Here is a 17,400-nt window from a genome sequence, read left to right on the forward strand (position 1 = left end):
TTTGCCTGATAATGAAAAGTGAGGGGGGACACTGCAAAACAGCTTTTTGAACACAAAGAAAGTATTTTTTGTGCAATAAAGACTTTCTTAAAATCACTTACTATCAAGTACTATTGATTTCTGAAAAAAAAAAATTCCGCTAACAGTTACACTTTAAGGCTGGGTTCATATTTCAGTCAGTATTGTGGTCCTCATATTGCAACCAAAACCAGGAGTGGATTAAAAACACAGAAAGGATCTGTTCACACAATATTGAAATTGAGTGGATGGCTGCCATTTAATGGCAAATATTTGCTGTAATTTTAAAACAACGGCTGTTATATTGAAATAATGGCCGTTATTTACGGTTATATGGTGGCCATCCACTCAATTTCAACATTGTGTGGACAGATCCTTTCTGTGTTTTTAATCCACTCCTGGTTTTGGTTGCAATGTGAGGACCACAATACTGACTGAAATATACGTAGTGTGAACCCAGCCTAAGACTGCCGATTGCAGCAGTGCCCGTACTGTGTCTTACCAGAGTGAGACCCATGCATGTTCCTTTACCTGACTTCTCTAGCCAATTACAGCAAAACACATCACACACTCCTCTCTGGGGGATGACTTACAATACACAGTACACTACTATAGATGACATGTGGAGAAGGAGGCATGACTGATGTATAGGGATGTACCGATACCAGAATTTTGAGTTTGATACCAATACCAGCTTTTTTTATTTTGATACTCAGTACCAATTCAAAACTGTTTAGTTTTAAGAGGGGAAAAAAAATGCTTAAAAATACAAATCTAATGCCCCCTGCCCAAACTGCAGATATGATACCCCCAAGTACCGCATTTTTTTTTTTTTTTTGTGTTTTCTTTATTCATTCCTTTGAGCTATAGGACAGTAACAATCACCAGGATATTCTTAAATATTCCCAGAGCCCGCCCCCCTATTTCCCCTTTCACCCCCCAACCCCCCACCATCCACCTTGCTGAAGGAAAAGAAGAGGGAGATAGAGAGAAGACAATAAATACTTTCTTTAGTGTTTTTTTCCCCCATTGTTATCTTCTCAGAGTCCCCCAAAAGAGCAAACCGAGGAGATGGTACCAATTGGATCCCAAATTCATTATTTGTTTTTTCGTATAGTTCTAACCAAAAATTCTGAATCCTTGGGCAAGCCCATAACATATGTAACATGTCAGCTTCCACTGAGCCACATCTGGGACAATTTCCATCAGGTCTTTTCTTAATTTTATATAAGAACAGTGGAGTGAGGTACAACCTATGATTTATATTAAATTGAATCAGACGGTGATTGCCTGACCTAGACATATATGCCACATTTTGATATATTTTACGCCATTGTTTATCATTAATGGGCCCCAAAACATCCTCCCACTTCCTCCTACTATTGCTACTAATTTCCACTGTTCTTTTCAAATAAGCATAAATATAAGACACTATTCTCGTTTTAATTGAACCCCTAAGTAACTGTTCTATCAATATGTTCAGGTCAAACTCCACCATCCTTAGCCATATCACACTTTTTAAGGCGTGGCATAGCCTAGCATAATCATACCATACAGTCTGTGGAAGCTCATATTCCTCTTTAATTCTATTCCAATCCTTAATTTGACCGTTTACATATATGTCACCTAATTTCAACATACCTTTACCCATCAGACTCTCCATCACCCCAATTCTTCGGACTTCCTGAATGTTCTCATTCCACCATATAGGAGTGAACTCAAAAACTGACTTTAAATTTAACATATCCTTCAGCATCTTTCAAGCTCTAAGTGCTGTCACTACCAGGGGTCGATTCCTCTTGTCTCCTTATCTTCCATACTCCCATCTCTAAAAATTAAACAGGGTGGCATCTTTCTCCTTCCACAGCTGTCGAAAAAACCTACTTTCATTTCCCCTCACCAACGAAGTACCGCATTTTTATTTATGTGACTTTTTTGTTACATTTTATAGTTTGGACAATTACTCATGCAATGATGCCAAATTCATTTCTTTTCTTTACGGTTTTTGTTTTTTTTTAATGGAAAAGGGGGATTATTAGAACTTTTATTATGATTTTTTTAAATTTTTAAAAACACTTATTTTACATTTTTTAATTAGTGCCTTTGAGACTAATATTAGGTTAACTAAGACACAAAAGCCTAAAGCTACAGGGAAAACATACCAAATGATTTAACATATTGCACACAGGAAGGAGGTGTACACACCTTGGCATTCACATAGGGATGGAAGGGGCCATACTTTTTCACTTCTGGGCCATTCTAAAAATAAAAAATAAAAAAATGAGGAAAAGAAAGAAGATAAAATAAAACAAATGCCATAAAACAAAGAAAAGGCCTTTGAAAACATCTCTGTTATGAAATATGCAAATAAAACTAGTTTTTTAATGATAATGTAAAAACAGACAAAAAAAAGGAAAAAAAAAAAAAACAAAACCTGATAAAAATGAACAATGTAATATGCAGCTGCCAATATAAGCCAAGCCACAGCTTAATGGGACCAAAGCCCTCAGCCAAAGATCCCCCACCATGCTCAACATGAAGCATTGTGAGTAAAATACGGTCAATGATTGGAATAAAAGTGCCAGCCAGAAAAGAAAAAAAAAATTATATATATTACAGACACACACACAAGGTTTTTTTTTTTTAATTCACTTTCCACGTTACCATTTATACATAGTTAAAATCCTGACATCTTGTGCTTTTCTCTCAGAGCCGCACGCTTCCCTTTATCAGAAGGCGGGTAACACTTCTGCAATAAAGCTCAGCTCCTACACTTCTCTACACAGAAAAAGCCCCCAAACCCCCCCCCCCATCACAGAAATCATAATGTCCATATATCTGCTGTAAAAATGTAATCTCTAAACTGCTGCTCAAGTAAAAACAGTGACCTATACAACATAGAAACAAACATCCCCGGTAAATAAAACTAAACCGAAAAGTCTGACGGGCTATGGCATGACCATGGCCAGCTTACTGGAGACCAAAGGGGTCATGTTTCTCCTTGAGGAGAGCATCATAAAGATGTGTGGGGACTCACATATAGGCCCTACTGGGCCCTAATGAGGATACGCAAGGTGACTTCTTCAAGTCAGTGTTAGACTCCAACTAAAAGCCTAGAAACCTTTTAGCAAAGCCAGAAAGCACTCCAGAAAGAGAGGTTACCCATCTGTAGACAGCTGTTTTGGCTTTATTTTCTTCCAGCTTCCAGTAGGGATGGTCCGAACCCGCCGAGGTTCGGGTTCGGATGAACCCGAACGTTCGGCATCGGATTCCCGCTTTCTGCCCGCTCCGTGCAGCGGGCGGATACAGTGGGAGGACCGCCTGGAAAACTGGGATACAGCCTATGGCTATGGCTGTATCCCAGTTTTCCAGGCGGTCCTGCCACTGGATCCGCCCGCTGCGGGCAGATAGCGGGAATCATTAGAAGGTTCGGGTTCGTACGAACCCGAACCGAATTTGGTTCGTACCATCCCTAATCCCCAGTCATTTATCAAAGCCTCTAATCAGAGTTATTGACTAATATCTCATGTATATAAACAGTGTTCCAAATTATTATGCATTTTCCAATAAAACTCAAGGATGGTAACGGTCTTTCTCCAGACTCTTTGGATCACTTAAATCAATCTCAAACACCTGTGGTAATAAGTCTGCCAGGCAACCCCAATTAAAGTAAAACTACTTAAAGGGGTTTTCTCATCTAAACTTACTTGTCCCCTATTCACAAGGATCTCTAGATGGGCGACCCGGATCCTTTGTTATGAATGTAGCCGCAGATTCCACAGCTCCACAGACAGTGAATGAGTTCAGCACTCAGTTCTTTCCGGCAGATCCATAGAGCTCCATTCATAATAAAGGATCTGGGCTGCCGATCTAGAGATCTCAGCGGGGCACAGAGGTTCGATTTTTGCGTTTTCGTTTTTTTTCTCCTTGTGCTTAAAAGGACATAGCAGTTGCATTTTTCCACCTAAAAACCCACATGAGCCCTTATTTTTTGCGCCACTAATTGTACTATTGCAATGACAGGCTGAATTTTTCATAAAGTACACTGGAAAACCAGAAAAAAAAAACATATGGTGAAATTGAAAAAAAAAAAAAAAAAAACGCATTTTGTTTATTTGGGGGGTATTTGTTTTTACGCCATTTGCCCTGGGGTAAAACTGACCTGTTATAGATGTTTCTCAAGTGGTTACGATTACAATGATATGTAACATGTAAACTTGTAAAAATTTCAAACCATTGTTAAATATATGTTCCTTAAAACCGCTCCATTCCCAGGCTTATAGCGCTTTTATCCTTTGGTCTATGGGGCTGTGTCAGGTGTCATTTTTTGCGCCATGATGTGTTCTTTCTATCGGTACCTTGATTGCACATATGCGACTTTTTGATCACTTTTTATTACAATTTTTCTACATTTGATGCGACCAAAAATGCGCAATTTTGGACTTTGGGATTTTTTGGCGCTTACGCCGTTTACCGTGCGAGATCAGGAATGTGATTAATTAATAGTTCGGGCGATTACGCACGCGGCGATAGCAAACATGTTTATTTGTTTACTTTTATTTATTACATTGGAAAAGGGGGGTGATTCAAACTTTTATTAGGGGAGGGGGCTTTTTTTTTTTTACACTTATATTAAAAGCCCTTCTGGGGTTAGGGTTATTCCCCCTGGGGTTAGGCTTATTCCCCCTGGGGGACTTCTAGTATATATACTCTGATCTCTCATTGAGATCTTTGCTGTATACTTATACAGCATAGATCAATGAGATCAGCACTTGTTTGCTTTCGGCTGCTGCAGCCATTTTGGCAGAGACCCTGGCAGGTAAAAGACACGGAGATTGCTCCTCCGGGACAACGTCCCTGGGGGTGATCTCCGCCACTAGACAACAGGGATCGGCTGCAGCAAGTAATCGGATGCAGCTGTCAACTTTGACAGCTGTATCTGATTACTTGATTAGCGGGCACAGTGATCGGACCGTGTCCACTAATACCTGCGGTCCCGGGCTACATGCGGCACCCAGGACCGCGGCGGTTTAGAGCGCAGCCACACTCTGAACTCCCTTACCGGCCGCAGGGCGTAAATATACTCCCGCGGTCGTTAAGGGGTTAAAGCTTTTTTTCTCTTCTTTGCAGAAATCAATAGTCCAGGAGATTTTAAGAAACTTTGTAATTGGGTTTATTAGGCAAATATGCCATTATCTGCATTTAAAAAGACTTTCTCCAGGTCCCCCCATCCCCCCTCTACTCTTTCTCATTCACTGCTCATTATCAGGGAATTTTGACTCTTTTACATTAGTCGGGCCCTGTGTAACCTATGGAGAGGGGAGGGGGGAGGAGGGAGATTAGTCGCCAGCAGAGAACAAAGGATTACACAGCGGGACCTGCGTAAAGGCCGGTATTCGGAGGTCAGAGAGGTCTGTGCTGTCTTCAGAGGAGACAGCCTGGTGATGTAGCTGTAAATAAACTCTTTGTTATCCTGTTTTGGTGCTTTATCTCCCTCAACCCCTCCTCTCTTCATAGAAAACCACGAAGACAGAAGGGAGAGCTTCAAACTGCTTTTTCCATGATAAAAATGCATATTTCGGCTAATAAACCCAATTACAAAGTTTCTTAAAGTGACACTGTCCCCCCTATTTGCATTTTGACTGCTCTTCACAGGTGTAAATGGTAAATGTTACAGCTTTCATTACTTATTTTATATCAAACCTCATGGTGCTTGTTCTGGTAAAAAGTCATTTTTAGTACCTGTGAATTGGGATATGTGGACGGGGCCTCCTGCGCCCCCTGGTGTGGGACAATCTAGGGGGGTGGGGCCTAGAGTTTTAGGCTGGCCCTTCCAATGGCTGCTGAGGGGCGGGGCCTATGCGGCGATGTCACGGATGGGGCGGGGCTAAGTGGCGCTAGGGGTGGAGCGATGTGGCACATAGGCTGCGAGGCCCCGCTCACATATACCAATCCACAGGTGATAAAAACAACTTTTTACCAGAACAAGCACCATGAGGTAAATATAAAATAAGTAATGAAAGCTGTAACATTTACCCTTTACACCTGTGGAGAGCAGTCAAAATGCAAAAAGGGGGGGACAGTGTCAGTTTAAAATCGCCTGTACTACTGATTTCTGCAAATAATTTTTAAACAGTGACACTTTAACGTATCAGCACACATTGGAGCTTCATAAAAAGGTATGCAAAACATTGATGCACTCTAAAGACCTTTTACAAATTACTTACAAGTGCAAATAACTAGAAGATGACCATCAGCAGATAAAACATCAGTCACAGAGCACAAAGGGAGCTGAAGGAGTGTGGTTCATCATAGTGTCTATATCTCTGTAAGAAGAACATGCTAGAATACCAAACACTGCAGACTGGAGGAGGGAAGCGAACAGACTTACTGGAACCTTTCTCAAGCCCTGATCACACATCCATCTACAGCCAAGGTAAAAGCAGCCAGTTCAGAGGCCAATGCATCCACCATCCACCTAACTGGTGTCAGACAGCTGCATAAGTGGTTACAGAAGCATTAGATTGGTAAATGTGATGGTAAATGCAATATTATACAGAACACTAATGAACCGGTCAATAAAACACTGGAAAATGAAAGTAACATCTGTCATTCAATCCTATGGTACTCAACTCATCCACTTATGTCATCATTTCCATGCTAACCCCATGTGTCCTCCCAACTCCTCCCTAAGGACTTATGTTCTGTAAATTTGTCCCTAATTTTGCATCCACAATGATGGATATATTTAGGGCCCATTGATTTCTATTGGGCTATTCACACTGTCTGTAGTTTTACCGATCTGCAGTCTGTTTGGCAAAGAAAAACAGGAAAGTAACTGCAGAACTATTAGGCGTCATTCACATGTTCAGATATTTTCAGGACTATAAATTATGCCTGTTGTCCGCAACACACACAAAAAAAAGTTTCTGTAGTGCAACTGCAATCTGTATTTTTATGTGGATCCGCAAAAAATGGGAAGGTGATTAGGGTGATCCGTATTTTTTTTTTGCAGATGTTACAGATGTAAACATTCATAACTCCTGAAAAAAATGCGGATCCCATAGACTACTATTGGCTAATTGTTAAATCTGTTAATTTGTCCGTAATTGCGGATCTGCAATTATGAACAAACTTAAGGCCCATTGATTTCTATTGGACTATTCACACTATCCGCGATAGTGACAATCCGTTCTGCAAAAAAATTTGACCTGTCCTTGTGCGGACCATAATTATGGAAACATTTGACAATAGAAGTCTATGGGATCTGCATTTACATTTAAGTTACCGCCATAGCGATTAGCGATGAGCGAATACTATTAAATCGAATAGCTATTCGATCGAATAGTGCGCTATTCGACCTATTCAAATGCGTTTGAATATTTAAACGCAAATGCAGTAAAAATTTTATTCGCCCTCCCACATCCCCTGGCGCTTTTTTCCAGCCAATAAACATACAGGGGGGAGGGACAGGCACTAGGAATAGGCAGGACTAAAAAAAAAAACCCTCTAACTGTGATTTCAGATCAGTGTCACTTGTTGGTTGGAGCTAGAGAGGTACATACTGTATACTAAGGAGAGAAAGCTTTTAGGTGAAGTTAGGTAGGAAGGGACCCCCAAAAGCCCTTGTTAGGGCTAAAAGTATAAAAACCAGAGATTTAGAAGCTGTTGTGAGACAAGTAGTGTGTTCAGACACCAACTGACAGTGTATATGGCTGTATACTGTGAGTGTGGGATAATACCTGTTATCTTGCTACTACTGATTTGTGCAGTCTGAGTCCTGTAAAGGCGTTAAAGAGCCCTTTAATTTTATCATTTTAAACCGAAACGTATGCTTCTACTTTACATTCATAATTTGTTCGTGAATCTTCGGCGTACACTTGGGAAAATTGGGATTGTGGCTCATCACTAGTGTTAGATGCACCTAGGCATGCTTCCCCTGGTGTCCCACATGCATCCAGAGGTGTTGGCATCATTTCCTGAGGGGTCATTGTGCACTTGGTGACCTCCTAGTGGTCGAATATTGATTTCCAGGTCCCAAGGATTTTTCTCCCATAGACTATAATGGAATTCGATATTTGTTTGAACATACAAATATCGGGAGCTATTTGAATGGAATTTCGAATTATCTAATATTTCTCTATTCGCTCATCTCTAAAAGCGATCACAACATTTATGGAAGTCACGTGTCACTGCACCAAATTTACGACGCTGATGGAAATCTACTAGCTGTTCATCTGATCCAGAGGTTGATTACTGCTTGTCAGGGGGCACACAATGGTTGTTCCTTGGCTCTATACTTCTAAGTAAGCTTAGAGTTCATAAGAAGGAAGTACAATGACACTGGCCCTTCCTGCATGCAAAGTTGGTACTGGCTGTAACTGCTCATAACATGCTGTATTAAGCATCATGGGACCAATAATACAGCACAAGGGAAGAGAAAGCAGAGCGAGGTCTAAAACTACAATGGTGTTAGATTGTAGGCAGTCAAGTCACTGAATTGCAGGAGTGTGAGTAAAATATACATGAAAAAAAGGATTGGCGTTAGATTGCACTGCCTTGTGATAAATTGTTTGTGCAGCCATTAGCATTCAGTATCATCGGCTGCCCCTCTCCTGTTTACACAGAGATGTGCGGCCGATAATGTTCATTTTGAGTTAGCGTTTTCCCACTCGTCGACTGATCGCCAGAAATTTACACAGGTCGAATATCAGCAGAATCGGGGTTTGTACGAACACTTATTGCAGGTAATCGATCCGTATAAAAGGGCTCTTCGACGGACAAGGTGGAGGTGCACTATGCAATATGTTTCCTTTGGATTCGCCTTTTCGTACTTTTGGAATATACAAATAAAACATTATACAATTAAATTATACAATAATTAATGCAATTTGGACTCGAACATAACAAATGCATAAACTTAAAAGGGAACCAATCGGGACAATTGTGCTGATATGGTTCCGACCGGCACTTTCCACTCTTTAGTGGAGCTCACAGAGAATATACCAGCCGCAGCTGCAGGAGTAGCTGTACACCAGGGAAAAAGTTGTTTGATTACACCGTGTGAGGCCGGGAGAGGGGCGACCACCAGTCATCTGGGCTGGGAGCCACCCGTGACTAGTCTCAGCTCTCTGCCTGTCAGTGCGCAGTATGGGGATGACAGACAGGCAGAGAGGCCAGTAATGGGTCTCTCTGCCTGTAAATCATCCCCAACACCGCACGCTGACAGAGCCGGGTATGCTTGATAAAGACCGCAAGGTCGAAACTTCGCTACATGTACCTATTATGCTTATAAAGCCTTGAAACTCTACTTTGGATGCTGTCGGACTCTACCTACAGAGAGCCATGACTTACTGTAGTTGTCGCCCCTCTTCTGGCTTTGCATGGTCTAATAAAACATCTTTTCTTCTCGGTGTAAAGCTACTGCTAATGCTTGTAGCCTCAGGGAGCTGCATGGTAGATCTATACTCTGCTGCTGGGAACCATATCAGCACAATCATCCTGATTGGTTCCCTTTAAAGGGGTTGGCCACGTGTCAGCCATTTTGTGGACTGAAACAAAACAGAGCAGGGCAGCCCAGCCTGGTGAAGAGGAGTCTGATATTAGCTCTATGAGGTACACAAGGAGCTGCTGTAAGTATATACAGTGAGTACACTTACTAATACTTTGTACTGACCTATTTTACTATAAAGTGGCCAACCCCTTTAAGGGTGCGTTCAGACGTACAGGATCTGCAGCAAATCCGAGGCAGATTTGATGGCGCAGATTTGTAGTTGCAGAATTATTGCAAAGAAAATCTGGGCCATCAAATCTGCTGCAGATCCTGAACGTGTGAACGCACTCTAAATGTATATAGGTAAGAGCCTGACCCAAGCAGACATTTCATACACAGCACCTCCTGAAAATTGCAGACATACAGAATTCGGGCCCTTTAACATGAACGTCATCAGCAAGGGCAGCTCTCATTTCCAGAGCCTTTACAAGGCTCATTCAATTGTATGGCTACACCGCGATCTCCTTCCCTTCATACGGTCTATTTACTCCATCGAAGCCAGCCGCACAATCCCATTTATACAGAAAGATGTGCGAGCAACTAAAAATGATCAGAAAAGCAGGCACAAAAGATGCGATCTGCCAAGAAACTAAAGATTCTCGTTTGTCTACTGGTTGCTGGACTTTTTACAGGCACCGATTATCGGTTGTGGGTCTTAGGACCCTCAAAAAGTTACGGCACTTATACCTTTATCTACATTCGAATAATAGCTAGAACCAACTAGACAATAGCATCCCCAGATCCTATAAACATCAATGAATGGACTTGGGCAGTTGCACACGTAATCGCATTCTCTTGCTTTAAGTGACACTGTCACCCCTTTTTAGCATTCGGACTTCTCCACACAGGTGTAATAGGTAAATTTTGCAGTTTTCATAACTTATTTTATATCATATGTCATGGTGCTCGTTCAAGTAAAAAGTGACCTTTTATCAACTGCAGATTGTGTTAAGTGGCCGGGGCTTCACATTGTCACATAGCCCCGCCGACCACGGACCCCATCCCTACGGTGGCACTGTGGCCAAGGCTAAGTGGCACTGTTACCGTGAAGCCCCGCCCACTTAACACAAGCGGCAGATGATAAAAAAAATCACTTTTTACTGGCATAAGCACCATGACGTATGATATAAAATAAGGTATGGAAACGGCTAAATTTACCCTTTAGACCTGTGTAGAGAAGTCATAATGCAAAAAGGGGGTGACAGTGTTACCTTAAATAATAACCCCCCCCCCCCCCACCCCATCAGAAAGAAACAAGGCATGGAACACAAAGTAGTATTTTGATATACCTGCTCATTGACTTTAGCATGTGAAGGTCCATGATGAATGAGTAGACGTACAATGTGGGCATCTCCTTTCCACGCGGCCAGATGCAATGGAAAACATCCCTTACAATCTGCCATATTTGTTACAGCTTCATTCCTTAATAGAACCTCTACCACTTCTCTAAAAGGATACAAAGAGATCAGTCATCAGCTTAAGAGCAGCAGAAGGAAAGCAAACAATAACGTGCCATAATCATGCCATAAACAGCTGCTTACGTGGTGTATAAAAAAAAAAAACCACCTGATCACAATAAGGTGAACAATAAAAGCATCAAGTCAAGTATCCAGTCTCTAAAATGCCATATATTGGTAAATAACGTTACTTTTTTTTTCTGGTCTTTTATGCTTTCCTTCAGCTTTTGATGCAAACTGGCTGCTCTGTTGTCTTCAGGACAACATCCTATGACAAACTACCTTTGCCTGTGTACAGGACACTCTAGCAAGGAATACAGCCACCTTCCCATCATTAAAGGAGAAGTCTGGTAAAAAATGTTATTAAAGTATTAATTTGCCCCCCAAAAGTTATACAAATTACCAATATACACTTATCACGGGAAATGCTTATAAAGTGCTTTTTTCCCTGCACTTACTACTACATCAAGGCTTCACTTCCTGGATAAAATGGTGATGTCACTACCCGACTCCCAGAGCTGTGCGGGCTGTGGCTGCTGGAGAAAATATTGGCAGGAGGACACTGAGGGACACAGGGCACTGGAGGGACACTGAGCATCCCTCTGCCATCACCCTCTCCAGCAGCCACAGCCCGCACAGCTCTGGGAGTCGGGTCGTGACATCACCATTTTATCCAGGAAGTGAAGCCTTAATGCAGTAGTACGTGCAGGGTTAAAAACACTTTATGTGCATTTCCTGTAGTAAGTGTATATAGGTGATTTGTATAACTTTTGGGGGGCAATACAATACTAAATTTTTTTGCCGGACCTCTCCTTTAAGTGGGAAGGGTTAGGCTATGTTCAAACCGCAGATGATGACGGATAATGAACAAACAGAATTGTGGCGGAGTGAACATAGCCTTATAGTAAAAAAAAAAAAAAGTAGCGGGAGAGAGAGCAAGATGTACACCAGATGGGACGTTGGGCTGAACACAAGTGAGCAGTTTGCATCACAACCACAAAATCACAAGAAAATATAGTAAAATAACATATATTGATGGTGTCATTGTCAGACAACCGCTGCTTATATGTCCCTACTGCACAGAAGACTCCGAGGAGGAAGAAGATATGTCTCGTACCTTTACCCTCGGCACCAATCCAGTGCATTTAGTTGTGTGCTCCATAGTCTGGTAAGAGTGTTAGGAGCACTGCTTACCCCTATAGCTTAGATCAGGAATGCCTCATCTAATGATGATGGAGCGGGCCAGATCAGCGTTGTGGGGCAGGAAGTGCTCCTATGGGTGCCCCAGTGCTCCTAACAGTCTTACCAGACCATGGAGCAAATGACTAACTGCAACGAAACAGCGCCGAGGAAGGAGGTAAGCGACACCTTACTCTTCAGCGTCTCCCGTGCAGTAGGGACATATCAGCAGGCTAGATTTGTCTAACTTGACGATAGTTCCCCTTTAAGGCATTGTAGTAACATATTTGTTAGGACCCCAAATGGACCTCTCTTTTGAAATATAGTTGTTGTTTTTTTTTATAACAGGCAGCAAAGATAATAAAAACTTACTTGTGACCATTTAAAGCTGCATGATGTAAAGGAGTGTATCCTGAGCTGTCAACACAATTCACATTGGGTCCACGCCAGATACTGGAAGAGAGAGAAAGGATCACTATAACAACGCACACAACAAGGAATTTGTAATAAAAAAATATAGCAAAGTCTTGAAGATGACAAAAATTAAAGGTGGAAATAAAAAACATAAAAATACTCACCATTACCACCATTATGGGCAATAACTAATTTACATCCAGGACTGTGATACTGAAATGCCACATACGAACAAGCAGTACGAAGGCTATCTGGGGGGTGGGAGGGGCATGCAACTAGCTCTGACTAGTAGGCAGGCTCAACAGGCAGAAAGGCTTCAGTATCCCAGCATAGTGTCAATCTCACCTGCAGTGTCACGACTACATGTGTTCTGCTCCCTGCATACAGCATGTGGCTATAGTAAAGAGTAATATTTCAGCATTACAGCCCTGAATTGTACATAGTGAATACACCATCAGGACACTGTTTATATTGCCCACGAGATGCTGTGAGGTGTTTTATATGATCAATCCACCTGACAGATTTTCCTTAACCCCTTAAAGACCAGACCCCATTTCACCTGTTTCAAATGCCTGATGACAAGTCAAAAGTTAATTGATCAAAGCAGGTTCCTACTGCTGAGACCCCCTGTGATCAGAAGATATAGCCGGGGATAGAGCACAACAGGGCGATCCACTCCCCGGTCGGCTGCTGATTCCGTCAATATTTTCTCATGGACTTCTATATTGATGGAATGAGCGGTTGGCTGGGGAGAGGATGGAGCTGCCACGCTCTCTCTTCGGTTAGATCTTTTAATCAGAACGGGTCTCGGCAGTGAGCACGGCTCTGATCAATAACTTCTGACACATCAAGTTATTTGTAGTGACACATACACTTTAACATTTCCTAGGCATTCCGATTTTGTTTTTTGCGACACATTGTACATTATGTGGTAAAATGTAGTCAATATATTGGCTTTATTGCAAAAAACAAAACCAAAAAACACTAAACATTTAAATCCTTTTTTATTTCTGCAACACAGAAGGTATTTATAGAAAATTTATTCAAACTTTTTATTACTCGGGTTTGGCAGTTTTTGGAAAAACTCCACAGTAGGCAGCGCCCAGAAGAGGACAATTACCATTTTGCATTTTATCACTAATTTAGCAGAACAATTTTGGGTGCAAATTTCAGTTGCAGTGCCCCACGGTACAGAGGAAACCCTCCAGAAGTGACATCATTTTGGAAGCTACACCCAGGGTGGATAAAAATCAATGATTTTTTTAAAAAAATCAAAAAAATCGGATTTTTTTGATTTAAATCAGATTTTTTTTATTTAAATCGGATTTTTTTCAATAAACTGCTTTTTGAGGAAAATATTTTACCATCCAAAGGTTCTTCCATCATGAGATAAAGCTGAGTTGTTTAACTCAGTAGAATAAAGGCTGTATATGTTCTCAAATGTTACAACACAGAGTTGAGAAAAAGACCTTAATCCTATTGTTCTACAAACCTATGAATACAGAATCATCCCCTTCAGTACCAAGTCCAAGAAGTTAGACAATATGTTTCTGATTGTTTGGACTATTTTTTTTTTTTTTTTTTTTTTGTTTAGCCAAATTAGTTAACATGGATGTTTGTTTAAGCAAATAACGTATGCTGTAATGTTATTGTTTCAGTTGAATAAATCCATTTAAATTGTTATTAAGTTCAGGATTATTTTTCTCCTTCCTAAGTACAACAGAACAGTGGTGTCCAAATATGAATGATTAACCCATTAAACTGGGGAGAAAAAAGTAATATAAAAAGTGATTCTAAAAATCTTCATCTACTTGCATGTTAAAGTAGCAAGAACTAGTTTAGGTAGAAACTTTGATTTAAATCACTGATTTAAATCAAGCCTTCCGGACTAGTGATTTAAATCGTGATTTAAATCGTGATTTAAATCAGTTTGATTTAAAACAAATCCACCCTGGCTACACCTATGAAAGAATTCCTCTAGGGTGGCAGCATACATCTGGCCCTCACAGGTCTTAAAGAAAACTGGGTATTTGGGTGCTATTCCATTCTGGACTACTGAGCAATAGCTCAACCAGGAGAGACCTGAGACCCCCCGCAACCCTCATTTTACTGCGAATAGGACAGGAGAGAGACGTTACAGAAAACTGTCGTTTATCCCTGGATAGTTCAGCGGATGTGTTGAAGGATAGATATCAGAGATACATTGCAAAGTAGCAGAAAACCGACCGGCAGTGGAGTTAAAGGAGTAGTGCGGCGCTAAACAATTATTCACTAAATAACACACATTACAAAGTTATACAACTTTGTAATGTATGTTATGTTAGTGAATGGCCCACTTTCCCGTGTTCTCCCCCCACCCACGCTAGACCCGGAAGTGTAGTGCTCTATACTCCCCTGATTCATGTCAACCCCCGGCTGCCATCTTGTGACAATGATGTCATCTTCGGGAGGCCAGCCGAACCGCTCCTAGCGTCCCTCATGCCAGCCCCCCCCTGCCGCGTCATCAGCTGCTCAGCCGCAATTGGCTGAGCACAGTTATGTTCTGCAGCTGATGACGCCGCAGAGGGGGGCCGGCATGAAGGAGGGCTGGTGCGGTCCGGACGGCCTCCCGAAGGCGACGTCATTGTCCCCAAGATGGCAGCCGGGGGTCGACACAAATCAGGTATGTATAGTGCACTACACTTCCAGGGATGGGTGGGACACGGGTAAGGGGGCCATTCACTAACATAACATACATTACAAAGTTGTATAACTTTGTAATGTGTGTTATTTGTTCCTCGGGAGGCAGCCACCCAGCACCAGCTGATGGGGGTACCGGCGGTGCCTCTCGTTCTCCGTCGGAAAAAAGTGACCGCGACCGCGGTCATATGGGATAAGCCCGAGCACAGCGCGGGCTTACCTCTGAATTTTTCTGGCGGCCATGGATGAGGACGTGTGTTCGGTGCCGGCGTCGGCAACCGCCGTGGGTGTATCCCCCGCAGAGTAGAGGCCGACACAGACATGTATCAGTCATCCTCCTCCTCAGACGGGCCCCCAATAAAAAAGAGCTGGGAACAGAAATAACCCTCTCTCTAATAGTTCACAGTCAGACCCTGAAGTAAGGGCTGGCTGCAGCAATGTGAACCCTCGTTTGAGGGAAATGACTGTGGCACCAAGCATCTTTCTGGCCACATTAAATAAAGAAACTGCATCTGTTTCATCTGCTCGTTTGAGCACATTCACTTGACTCCCTTTATGAAGCGTTTGCTTCACCTGAACGGTCCCCTCAGAACATAGTGGACTGGGAGTGCGACAATGTCGCAAGGTCTGCCGCCTCGTCTGAGAGAGGTTTGCGCAGCAACCTTCAAATGAACAGAGTAGGGCTGGCAGGAAAAACGCCCCCTAACAAGTTATTTTCACAGAGATGGCAATAGCAAAATCCTCTGATGTAAGAGATTTTGCGCAACTAGCATTCAGAGCCACACTAAATAAGGAGGACGATTTGGTTCTAAGGAATCATATTGGTATTCCAGATATACAGGCGCTCATTGCCCCAGAGATTGATCCAGCCCTGTTATCTATCACAGGGAACCCGGTATCAAATGATACAACAGATAACACTATGCGCAATATTCAATTTAAAATAGCGGATGCGGGCATCAGAGGGCATTAGACCCAGTAATGACCTTAAAACATTGATATCTTCCAAAATGGCGCTACTTAAAGCAACAAGCAGAGCAGCCCTGATGATTGGGCAAACATTTAACTACGTGACCAATATACGTAGAGCCCGTTGGTTAATGGCGGCAGGCATGTCAGACTTAGCCCCAAAGAGTCACAAATTCCAAAACTTGGAAACATCAAATCTATTTGGACCCGACTTCATACAGGAAGTAAAGGGCAGATACAGGGCACGCAAATCCTTTGCAGATTTAAAGAAACCAACTTATCCCTTCAAAAAGCCCTTTCGTACAGAGGGTCGCTCCTATAGGTCCCAAGGACAGACCCGCGACTACAACCAGGGACACACAAGAAAACACTTCTCAAGAGGGAATTACACCCATAGAGGAAGTTTCCAGAGGACAGCCTCAACAAAAAGAAGTTTGTCAGGTAAGCACGGAAACGATAATTCCATCTCGGGTGTATTTAAACTCATGGCAGAACATAACTACGGACTGTTGGGTCCTAAGAGTGATCAAAGAAGGTCTACAGCTGCCGTTAATCAGGTTTCCTTTCCAAAGAAGAAAACCTCATTTTCGGTCAGACGAAAAATTAGACAAAGTTTTGGAAGCCGCCTTCCAGACGGGGAAAATAGCCAGAACACATACAGACCAAAAAGGCTGAATAAGTCACATATTCCCGGTTATAAAACCAGACGGGTCAGTCAGACCAGTCCTAAACGTAAAACCCCTAAACAGGTTTCTGAAACGGAAACGATTCAGAATGGAAAGCATAACAGATCTAAAATTCTTACTAGAGAAGGAAATGTTCCTCATAAAAGTAGATCTCAAGGATGCCTTCCATGCAATCTCCATAGCTCCCACACACAGGAGATTCCTACAGTTTTTTTGGAAAGGCCAACTATACCATTGGAACGTAATGGTCTTTGGCCTTTCTATAGCACCATATGCTTTCACAAGGATACCAAGAGGCGTAATTACTCATCTCAGAACAAAAGGCATAATATGCTTAGTATACCTAGACGACATTTTGGTGTTTCACCAAAAAGAGGAAAATCTTCTGATTCAGAGAGAACCCATGCTCTCTCTTCTGTCTCAGACAGGATTCACCATAAACATG

At 42.1% G+C, this 17,400-nt stretch overlaps 1 protein-coding gene across 6 annotated transcripts in view; it reads right to left on the reverse strand.

Annotated features, from left to right (window-relative positions):
- ANKS1A (ankyrin repeat and sterile alpha motif domain containing 1A) overlaps positions 1 to 17,400 on the reverse strand; it is an 81,306-nt gene that overhangs the window by 41,579 nt on the left and 22,327 nt on the right. For 4 of the 6 annotated variants that reach the window (XR_011363213.1, XM_069971448.1, XM_069971450.1 and 1 more), the window contains exons 2-4: positions 12,580 to 12,660; positions 10,861 to 11,017; positions 2,224 to 2,277 (exon numbers count right to left, since the gene is read on the reverse strand). Coding sequence is in view for 5 of the 6 variants with exons in the window: in XM_069971448.1 (XP_069827549.1) it covers positions 2,224 to 2,277; positions 10,861 to 11,017; positions 12,580 to 12,660 (292 nt within the window). In the remaining variant the exon portion in view is untranslated. The remainder of the gene's footprint in view (positions 1 to 2,223; positions 2,278 to 10,860; positions 11,018 to 12,579; positions 12,661 to 17,400) is intronic. The other 2 variants (XM_069971451.1, XM_069971449.1) reach the window with 1 other exon arrangement.

The sequence above is a fragment of the Dendropsophus ebraccatus genome, chromosome 5 (genome assembly GCF_027789765.1).
Source record: "Dendropsophus ebraccatus isolate aDenEbr1 chromosome 5, aDenEbr1.pat, whole genome shotgun sequence".
Lineage (NCBI taxonomy): Eukaryota > Metazoa > Chordata > Amphibia > Anura > Hylidae > Dendropsophus > Dendropsophus ebraccatus.